We start from the raw sequence: 12,382 nt of genomic DNA, 5'->3' as shown, positions 1-12,382 counted from the left end.
TCCGTTATAATCATGTATTTAAAATAGCGCGATTTAAAAATAAATAATCGCACACCAGTCCCCTGTGATCTATTAATTTTGTTAATTATAATTTAATTAGATATATATCTCATTTTATTATGATTAATTAATATATACGATTTTAAACTTTGTTACTTTCAAGTTGAATAATCTATTAAAAATAATAATATATAAAATATCAATAAAATCGCAATTACATTCCAATAACTGTTTACAATGGAAACTATATCTATATTATTTTACCAACAAAAAATAAATTTAAAACATTTTTAATTTTATATTTAAAATGAATTATTTTTCTAATTTATTTTTCTATCCCCAAATTACTTCAGAATCGAATTAAATCAGAAAACTTTTTTATTTGATTGTCGTATAAATATTAAATACCTATATCATAATATATATAAATATATAATATAATATAATGTATATTTTTGGTACGATATATTATTTTTTTTCATACCATAAAATATTTAAATATATTATTTATTTTATCATATTTTATTGTCAATCAATTTTCAAAATTAGAAGCCCGTTTCCGTGTATCGTTTAATGGTAACCTATAACGTAACCATTTTCACATATTGCAATATTACATTTTACTATTTAATTTATTTTCGATCATATGAATTGCGGTTTGCATTATTTAGAACAATTGTAGGCCATAACTTGTTATTACCACTATAATATATACACGTAATATTATGGTATACCTAGTATTATAATATCAAGTCTGCCAAAAGTGAGTGGCGTTCATCATTAGTAGATATTTAATCGCCTCCAAAGGGTATTTATAGTTTTACTTCATAGAAATATGGTTTACTTTACCGATATTTTTTCTCATTTAACATTAAATTTATTCAACTCCAATATCCAGCAAGGTCTATTACAGAATATAGACAGCTTTCATTGTACTCATATTATATAAAATATAATAAACATGCAGTATAAATTATCAATGATAAATCGATAAAAGAGGTATGTAGTATGTACCATACAGAATATTTGAATCGTACATCAAACGATCAAACAGTTTTAATACACATTTGATTTGTGTATCAGTTATTTTCTACTGCATTATTATCAAACTGTAAGTGATACAAAAACATGGGGGATGGGGCAGTTCGACATAAATGCTTCCAAGAGAGAAAAATTTAATTAACTAAATCACTATGTAATTTCAATTGCAACAAATAGTACATAAGCTGTTCATATAATTAATACATCTTAGTACCTTTGTTCTACTTTCTACTTTTATAGTATATTAATAAATTAAAAAGTAATGTTAATTAGTTCACGGACTTATGAAAATATTAACATAAAACGGCCTAATGTTATGCCCGTTGACGTATTTAAAAGATAATTTTAAAATATTTTAATCAACAATGGAAAAGTTTAGTGTGGCAGCATTGTAACGAAGGCCAGGCATTTAGCCAGCTTTTTTGTTATAAATTATTAGTAGGTAGTATATATCAACTAGTAAGGGTCGTCTATATTGATAATTTAGACTATTTAGAGCTTAAGTTTAGTTGAAGGTTGAAGCTTTAATTTTCAGGTGCAATTAATCAAATCAGAGAAAGTAAAAGATTTTTTAACTCATCTAAATTAATTTTTAGTTAACTTAATTAAGTTAAAAGTTAATACATAGTATTTTTAAAAATTTTACGAATTTGAAAATTATTATTATTATTTGTTATTATTTATAAGTTTATTATTATAACACTTGCCTATTTTATTTATTTACTAACTGAAAGTTATATAGTATTTATTCAGTATTTCTATATAGTACTTCTTTGAAAAAGAATTTAAACATAAAGAAATGTAATAGTTCTTATGATGATAATATTATATTATTTATATATTACATAATATTATATTATTATGTTGTTATTTATAATAAAATTTCCTATTTTTTATAATAAACTTAACCCTAATATTATAAATGTATTATTTAAATTTTTCTATAGTATTTTTCATAGTAAATATCATAGTAACGCCTTGCAATCGAATAAATACACCATAAAAACCTAAATAATTTCATAATTAATCATAATACCAAAAGATTTCATGTAAGTTCATAATTCACCATATATAGTATATATACATATAATATATACCTATAAATAATATAGTAATATTATTATGGTAATTTTATTATAGTCACGTGAAGGACTTAAGTTTAAAAAAAAATTATAAACCATAATAATAATACATTAATACCCTTGAAGGCTTGAACAAAATGATTTTTGTTATGATAAATATATAAATAGAAATGAAGAAACAAAAAAATATTAAAGATTTAACTTGAAAAAAAGTTGGATTGGGATATTTGGTTATTATATATACTACAGAGGAACTATTTCTTGAAATATTAATTATTAACAAAGTGAGATTGTATAAATCCCTATATTACATAATTAACAGTTATGATTGTTAAAGTTAAAATAATCCCTTAAGAAAAAATATTATAGTACTAAATTAGTATTATAGAGTAAAGAATGTGCAGTGATTCGCGCATCGTGCATTAAAATAAATATTAAAAAAACAATAAATACATTAATACATATTAATTTAATTACACATAATATTGATAAAGTTAAAAAAAAAACACGAATGTCATTTATCCTTAAAACAAAAAATACTCATTTAAATATTTTAATTATGCCATATCTTTATCTTATCATTATTTAACTTATTTTATAAATATAATCCTTATCAAAAAATGTATGATTTTTTTTTCCTGTGGGTGTATTATGTGTTTGTGGTATTTTGCACTATAAAAATCTTAAGAAATATCATACTGTCTATTTCCAGCAAAAGGATTCTGCAAATGGCAGCTAGCCAATACTGTATAGTTGTTATATCTAATAACATTATATTTTACTAAATTATTTAAGAAACTATTAATGTTAATTCAAATAAAATATATATTAATGAAAATATATTTCTACCAGTCAAATAGCGTTTATGTTCTTTACCTAATAAAATTTAACTTGATTAGTAATTAAATAGGTATTAATATTTTTGCGCTCCTCGAATCAATCTACAATATGTGCTTTCATACTAAGGTATCTGCTGTAATATTATTTTGTAATGAAGTATTTTGGCTTAATCTTTTGTGAAATTTTGTATTATAATACACAATTAAGTGTACTTAGTTATATAAATAGATATATTTATTTTCTAAAATTCTACACCATTTATACGTATAAGAATTTAAAAATCTGATTTTGCTCAAATAACGATAGTTAGTTATAATAGAAAGTATTACTGTGATGCGACAAGTATAATATAAAATAAAGCAGTACATTCTAGCTACTAAATATTTTTGTGTACCTAATTAGTAATTACCTATATCTAAATAATTATATAATATATTATGTTAATATTACAGGTATTGTTTCATTAAATAATTTATTAATAATTAAATTGTTTACTATGTATTTTACCGATTTTATAGGTTATGTAATAATTTAAACGCACTATATTTGTACCGGGCTACATACAAAATGTATTAATTTAAAAGTTCACTAATATTTAATGAATCAATCATTGATCACTATTCACTAAATATTTTTAAGAGACCATTCTCATAGTCTACATATTTATCGATGTTAACTTCCTGTTTTAAAAATGTTGAATTACATTCGTGATATAATATTACATCAAGGTATACGGTGTCTATAAATATAATATATTTATTATGTTTAGCTTTCATAGTATGATTTCTGTAATGGATAATTAAGATAATTTAAACAATACAATTTATAATTCTCCTAGCTATAATGTATTATTTGAAAAACAAACATACTGAAAGTTTAGAGAAATAGAGAATACATGTTCACATAAACGTATAGTAATTGAGGAATATTTAATAACATATAACAATATTTTTTGCACATTAACAAAATATATATTATACATACCTCAAAATAATCGCGTACTTGATAATTGCATTCCAAAAAATCTTGTGCTTCTGGTTCCGTCTGACAATAATTAACATGCTTATCGAAATCTCTTTCCTGAAAAAAAAAATACATTATAATTTACGATGATTTAACGTTAAATCGATAACTTAAATATATATTAATAATGAATATTATTATTAACAACAGTAATAAGTAACAACTAATAGGTATTTTTTTGTCTATACATTAATACAATAGTAGTTAACATACGGTTTTTTTTTTGTTTAAATTATATTCATTATTTCATTAAAGATATGGTTTAATGTTAACTATTTTATAGAATTATATTATTAATCCTACCTATCGTTAACGTTATAATTTTTACACGTAACGAAAAATTCACCAAAACTATGACCTTAAAATTAGTTATAGACTTTAATATATTATATTAATGATAATAAACAATAAAAGTAAAAAGAATATTTTATTTTATTTTATGTAATTATTCTTGTAGCTTTAGATAAATTATTAAAATAGGGACGTTTTAATCATATTTCGCATTTATAATTATTTAAAACTTTAAAAGTGAATATTATTTGCACGTTTGATATGTCACTGTTGAGATAGTATAGACATGAGAAGTAACGTAGAAGAGTTATAAAAAATTAATTTACAGTAAGGAGCACTGAGATTTTTAGACACCGATGCTCAACTTTTGTAGCTCACACTATTCTTTTTTAATTATGATTTTCTCAAAGCGCCCTTCCTCAAGTTATAGATTAATTAATCATACGAAATAGAAAATAGAAATAAAAACTAGAAAAAATTGTTTATAGCTATTATATAAATACGAAAATGAATTTCACCATATATCTTAAATTTCTTAATCGAGTACAAACATAATCGTAATAGTTTCTGTCAACACCATTGTTGGGTTTTCAAATGTATTCAGTATATTGAATTTGTAGACCATAAGACAAGTATATAATTATATTGCGGCGCGTCGTCTCTCTGAAGACAACGTAGCGCACACTTTGGGAATCGCTGATTTAAGACATAATATTAAGGAGTCAACTATAGCCAGACTAGCCAGTCTATAGGCAAACAATAAAGAAATTTATTTCAACGTCTAAAAATGTAAATAATATTATTACCTACATAAGTATTAAACTATTTCTACAGTAGATTATTATTCTGTATTTCTGTAACATTTTTGTTTTGTTATCATAATTTTATTTTGAACAAAAACAAAACGAATGATACTTCAACTTACATAAATAATAATATGATTGCATAACTTGATTTATCTTTTTTTATATTTAAAAAAAATTAAAGCAAAAAATGATTTTAATTTTAGATTCTAAGCTCTGCTCAGAATCTATTGGTTTTACAGTAATATGTATTTGCTTTTTTATTTTATTTTTGTGTCCATCATTGCTTTTTGGAATAGTAAAATCTTTAGCTTTGAAAATAATTACTAGTAGAAAATTAAATCTAATTTGTACTTTTGAGACAGCAAACGTAAAAATTCCAAATACTTTTCAAAATAATCAAGAAAAATGCAAATATTTAAGCAAAATAAATTTTGTACAACATTGGTTTTGTTTTGTTTTTTTTTTTTTTTGCTGAAAATCAATAATTAATCCCCGAAGAATATTAGAACTATTTATGTATGTAAATAAATATAATTGTTTTTCCGATAGTTGCTTACGAATTGCGTCCCGTATAAAAAGCCAAAAGGTATATAAAAAGGTATAATATTAATTGTGTCCTAGGTTTATTTTGAGCACGTCTGAATTGCGTCCTTTAGTCCTTATCACCTGCGATATCTAAAATTTAAAAACGCAAAATGACAGCAATGGCAGATTTTCAATCGAAATAAATTAGTAAATTTGAATTCATAAAAAATTATTATTTAATGTCATGTTATTTTTTATAATTAAAATTACAAACTACATGTAATATTCCAATAATAATATAATAAGCAAAAAAAATATTTTTAACCTACCTGTTGTAATAATTATTACTACACACAATCTTAAGTCTGTATAAAAATGGGAAGGCTGGAAGGGAAATATTGTTTAGTTTTTATGTCCGCTTCATCATGATTACATCTCTATCCGTTATCTAATGCTATAGACTGCCCTACTCTCTTATCGCTTATTAACTTTAATATTCCTCAATATCCTATCCTTACACCTATGTCTTTTTATATTCCCAAATTTAAAATTAATTTTATGAAAAACGAACCAATAAGACGGTTTATGCTATTCGCCAATGAGGATCCTTCCATTCTTATTTAATTATTTTTAATTAGGTACATTGTACCTACTCTATTTTTCGTATTTTGTATCATTATTTTTATTTTTATGAATTTTCTATCTATTATTAATTATATCCTATGTATCTTATTCTATTCAAAGGACATTTCCTATTAATTGTAAAATAAATAAATACCTTTGACAGTTTAACTGGAGAATGCAATTAGTTAAGAAATTATAATTTTTTTGATATAAAATACTTATATTCCAAAAGATATTGTTTTTCAAGTGCTATTAATTTATATCTTATTAATTATATTGTATCCTGTTCAAATGATTTGTTAATATTATCCAAGTTCCAATATTTTTAATATTGTATATTAATTAAAATTATTTTATCTTATGTACCTATTCTAGTTCAACTAAAGTACAAATGAGGCATCTATATTATTGTTTAATATATTAACAGTTTTTATACTAAATAATATAATTTATTAAAATATTTTCATTTACTGTAATTGAGCTCTCGTCGGCGTTATATAAATAAATAAATAAATAATTAATAATGAATTCACATAATTAATCTATTATGTGATAAAATAGTCTGTAGTATATAATTTACCTTATTAAAACCTGGAATCCAACTAACTTGTCTAAAAAGATACTCCTGGACGTAAATAGGCTATGACTTTTGTTAGTGTGACATAATTCACCTACTGATTATAATCTCGGACGCAAGTATTATGCACCGAGCTATACTTCTATAATATATTGGTATTTAAAACTAAATGGACGATGCCTCTGAAAATATTTATAAATTTAAACTGTATATAAATAAAAAGAATAAAGATTTTATTAAATTTATATTAATGTTTATGAGTTATGACGTTTGCATAAATCCATTTTTATTCTTGATTAAATTTTAAATGAATAAGAAAAATTATTTGATTTTAAATAGATACAGGTTCATGTTTGAGTAGGTAGGTGTACTTAATAACTATTTTAATATTTTAACTTAACTACATAATAAGATTGATAATATAATCACAAATTAAAAAGTAACTAAATATCAAGATTTGTTATAATAATAAATATATGTTTATATAAGTACATTATTTAAGACCTATTTGTTATAAGTAATCAAAAGGTATATTTTTTGAAGTTTTTGATAGAAAATTGTATTCAATTAGTTTGGGGGTATTCCGAAGTAAATCAAAATTCCTAGTATTTTTCAAAATGATTGGGTGGTTTCTATCGTTTAAAAGTAGAAAACAATTTACAAGTTTTTAAAATAATCGATTTTATATAATAGTACAAAATTGAATAATCTTAGATACTTGATATATTTACCAAATAATTATATTACAATTTTCAAAATATATTTTTTTTTTTTTATTGCTATTTACAGATATTTTAAACTTTCTACTTTAAATATTTTTAAATTTTTGTATGATAAATATAAAATAGGTATGTGAATAAAAAAAATTGAAAATTGATCAAAAGAATAGGTTTAAAACTTCATAAGTTTTTCTTACAAATATGTACTACATTTTTTTTTTTTATAGAGTTCAATTTAATTATTTGTTGAAATTACAAATTTATTTATTCTATTTCAAATGATATAATTTTTAGAAAATTCTTTTATTGAAATCCAATACGGATATACCAAGTGTATTCTGTATATATGTGGTACTTTTTTATTTTAATCGACGAGGAATTCATTTATCAGCAACTTGATTAATAACTAATCAAATCTCAAATATTGATTTAGTACAGATACACTTACTAAACGAAGAAATGTTCTACCCATAGTTTTTGGTTCGCTAGCTGCATATTTTAATCCAGCAATGAGAACTCTGTGAAATTGTATAGGAAAACAAACAATTCATTAGATTTATAATATATTTTGAGGCGTATTTAATTAAAGGGTTATGTTAAATAACTTACGTGTTATGAAATTGCGATATTTGTTTTAAATTGTTGAATATGAGATCTTTATTATCTCTCACTATTCTTGGCGCATCATTTAATTCTAAAGGATTTAAATATCTTTCTACTACTTCTTGAATATCTTGACCAAATTCTTCTTCAGTTTCTACTAATTCTGCGAGTACCACACTATAAAAAAAGTTTAATCATATATTCATAGAAATAAATTATATTAAATATGTATGTATCCATTATTAATTGTTTTCATATAAAATACAAATATTAATTATTTTTTATAATAAACCAAATTTTTATACATTTTATTCAATATTATTTTAAAACTAATAACATAATACATTGTTTCTATAATTTTGATTTTACAATGATGTGTTTTTTATTTTTATTTTTTTTTTTTGTGTCTGTCATCACGTTTTGGAGTAGTTATAATGCTTCGATTTTTTACATCAGCTCCTCTTTGAAAAGTAAAATTCATCTAGTTGGTACTTTTTTGGGGGGGGGTCAAAAGTAAAAAATTTCCTATAGTTTTCAAAAGCGTTGGGAAAAACCCTGAAAAAATAACGGAAAAATGGTTATTTTTACGCATATCCACTTTTCGACAAAATCGATTTTTTGATTTTGCTGTAACTCAAAAACGAATCGTTGTAAATACTTGAAATTTTCACAAAATGTTTATATTATAGTTATCTATTTACGATTAAATTTTCAAAATATTTTGATTTTTTCTAAGCTACTTATAGACAATTGAAATTTTTGACTTTTTAAGTTTTTTTTTCTTAAAATGCCGATAAAAAAAATTTGGCTATCCAAAAAATCTTTAAAATTTAATACAAGGTTTATTATAAGTTGTACTTATCGTAGTAAAAAAATCAAAAATATGTTAGTCACAATTTTTGTTTATAAGCATTTAAAGTTCAAATGTTTACGAAATATCTCAAAACTGCGAAAATCATTGACTGACAAATCATCTCTGTTCAGAATCGTTTTTCGTATACAATGATACCTGTTATTGCTTTCAAATTTTTGTTTTATTTTTATTACAAAATAGACCAAAACTAAATACTAGGATAATTGTTTGCTATAACTACGCGTATAAAGTTGTACTGGCTAGTGGCTAAAATTGTTTAAGGAAGAAAACGTAATAAAAAATGGAAAAAAAGGTCTTGTTTAACGTAGATGAACTCTATAATTAAATTCTGATAAAAATGTTGGTGAATTTATTAAGCTATTTATAAATTTGGTTAGAAGTTAGAGATTAGTTGTTTTTCTGTGGTTACCAAAGATAGATAATTATAGGTAATGTAGGACCAAAGTATAATTTATGGTGGAAGGGGGAACAAGGTATATTCAAGAGAGTAAGAAGCAATGTGTAAGACTCTTCGTTAAATGCGTTCATCATAATAGTAATAGAAGAATCGAAATTATTGTTTGATACTCGAGTTATGGGTTAACGAGGGGTAAAAAGAGTTTCAAAAGTTAATTTCATTTTGAATTCAGATATTATTCTTTGGATGAATCATTTATGTTTCGAAAGCTTTACAACTAATTTATATACTAAAATGTTCTGGGATATTTTTTCAAATTTTCAAATTTAAAACACGGTGTATTATGGATATAAATATTCACGAACAGATACCTATAAAATATAATATCGTAATCTATAATATTATAATTCCGGTCAAAACTATATTTATAAAGTTTATATTATATAAGTAAATACAATTTTTTTGCGAAAATTGTATTTTAATTTTAAAATATGTATGTCTTATTTTATTAAATTTTGGGTTTTTTGCACACTTAATAGAATTAATTTATTTTGGTCGAGTTATGATTGATAAATTAATTTAAATTAATTTAGATGTGATCATAGATAGAATTTATACTGGAGTGAACAAATTAAATTTATGTTGTGCGTCATTAGATTATGCCGAAAGCTGGTATCGTTATGAGACGTTAACCGATCACTCTACCTGTAAAAATATTTCTTAAATTGGCTTATCTTACTCTCTATTAAATTTTGCATCCTTTTTTGATAATGTTTGTCCTTCTGCTGGAACCACAGCTGTCGCTCTAACAGGAGCCGGTATTTTTTTTAGAATGCTATTAGGTACATATCCCATTTTAGTTGGCTCGTCAAGACTTTGAACCAATGACCTAAATCAATAATTGAAAATATTAATACAGCACATTTTTTATGTTGATAATAAAAATGATCAAAGCAATAATGCAATATTATAGCACTATATAACAGCAACAACAGCATAAAATAAATGTATACAATGTATGTATATGTTCTTGTGTATTTAATACACTCATTGTATAATTATAGATAATTATTTAAAACACGATAATACATATTAAAAGCATTATTTAAACTACTAAACTTCTTCAGTTAATAATTTTGTCTTTTAATATTTGATAGACATAATTTTTTAACTTAATTTTGTTTACCTAACACCAAATATTTATTTTTAAGTACTTATCTATAATATTGTATATGCAATATACACTAAAACTCATGTATTATAGGTAAACATTTTGCTAAAAAATTTCGATACAAATCTGGCAAAACTCCTAAAAATAAATAGCCCTATTGGTGAGTGTATAATAAAATACATAAAAAGTACCTAAGTATATTGATTTATTTAGTTTTTACAAACGATTAAATCTATTATTATAGTAGTGCCACCATCACTCGATGATTATTTTTCACTACTATACTGTAGACTTGTTTATGAAATTTAAATAAAGATTTTGTTTATTAAAACCACGTAAGAGTACTATAAGTAATAAATAATAACAGTCTTAAAATTATATTTATGATTTTCGTGGAAAATATTATAAACTCTGCAGTTTCAAACATTTTATGAGCACAGAACTTGTTGAATATATATGTATTGTATTCTTTAATTATAATGCAGTAAATAATTTAGAATTCAATTTATTATGTTGAGTATAAAAATTAATAATTTAATAATATTTTTTCAGAAAAAAATAACTGACGGCCAAATTTATAAGAATATCTGCAAATTTGTTGCTAAATATTTTGACTAATTTGTCATTCAAAAACTAATAATCCTTAAGTTTCTAAATAACATTATCTAATTAACATCGTTAACTCATTATCTAATTAACATTAGATACTTTAATTATTTTTTTTTCACTTCTAGTTGTATAGAAGCGATAAATTTTATTATTTTTAGTTAAGTATCAGACATATACTTTGATTGAAATATGCTATTTTTGTATTTTCATATTTTACAATTTAAAAATGTAATTTCTATAAAGTGAAAGTAATACATATTTTAACTTATTTATGTGTTTCTACAATATTATAGTTGTTAAATTGAAAAATGTAATGGATCAATTTGTTTTCTAAAAACTAAAGTTTTATTCACGGTGATATTTTTAACTGGAATAATTAATTAAGAGCTATGATAATGGTTTTTATGATTTGTTTTATATTTTTTTAAATAAATTGTGTAACTTATGGTTTTTAAAGTTTTAATTTAAGTAGGTATAAACTCAATCAATCTATATGGAAAATGGGAATGATTGAAATGGTGGTTCCAATGGTTAGTCAATTTTTAATTTATGACCAGGTATTAAATATCATATGATAATGTGTAACAGTTTTTATTAGATAAACAATATCATTAAAAATGATTGATATTCATTATAGAATTATAAATTATAATTTATATAAATCTACATTAGTTTTATTCATAAAATACAATAATATTGTCATGCTAAAAAAGCAATACGTAAATACGAAATTTACTAATTTAGTACTTATAATCTCTAAGTAATCACTATTCGTAAAAGTAAACTAGCCTGAACCAATTACGTATTACGAAAATTAATAATAAAGACGTCGAATTATTATTTTCTATTGAAAATAGTATAGACAGTAATATTTTAATGTTAAATGCTTTTATTTTAGAAATATACAGCAGGTATTATTTATTTGTAAAAATGATTGAATTTAAATAAACGGAGTAGGTACACAGTTTTATATTACGATATAATATGTATATTGTTTCTATGTACGTGCATAAATTAACATATTATCAAATATTGTGAATTTAACTATTTTTACGACGCGGCCTCAGTTCATTGTCCCTTCCATAAATATCTGCCATCTTCTTTTACATTATGATTTATAGTTGTTGTTTTCAAAGCTGTATTTAACTCATTACTCATTACTCATTACTCGTATATTCCTATTTCCTGACAACGAAAATT

The 12,382-nt window shown here is 22.8% G+C and overlaps 1 protein-coding gene across 9 annotated transcripts in view; it reads right to left on the bottom strand.

The window, feature by feature from the left end:
* LOC132930474 (obscurin) overlaps positions 1-12,382 on the bottom strand; it is a 59,000-nt gene that overhangs the window by 26,858 nt on the left and 19,760 nt on the right. For all 9 annotated transcript variants that reach the window (XM_060996374.1, XM_060996365.1, XM_060996366.1 and 6 more), the window contains 4 exons: positions 10,142-10,291; positions 8,138-8,308; positions 7,977-8,046; positions 3,948-4,043 (listed from right to left, as the gene is read on the bottom strand). In XM_060996374.1, coding sequence (XP_060852357.1) covers positions 3,948-4,043; positions 7,977-8,046; positions 8,138-8,308; positions 10,142-10,291 — 487 coding nt within the window. The remainder of the gene's footprint in view (positions 1-3,947; positions 4,044-7,976; positions 8,047-8,137; positions 8,309-10,141; positions 10,292-12,382) is intronic.

This window comes from Rhopalosiphum padi, chromosome 4, assembly GCF_020882245.1.
Source record: "Rhopalosiphum padi isolate XX-2018 chromosome 4, ASM2088224v1, whole genome shotgun sequence".
Taxonomy (NCBI): Eukaryota; Metazoa; Arthropoda; class Insecta; order Hemiptera; family Aphididae; genus Rhopalosiphum; species Rhopalosiphum padi.
Note: the sequence above shows the minus strand (reverse complement) of the source record. Positions and strands in the feature narration are given on the sequence as shown.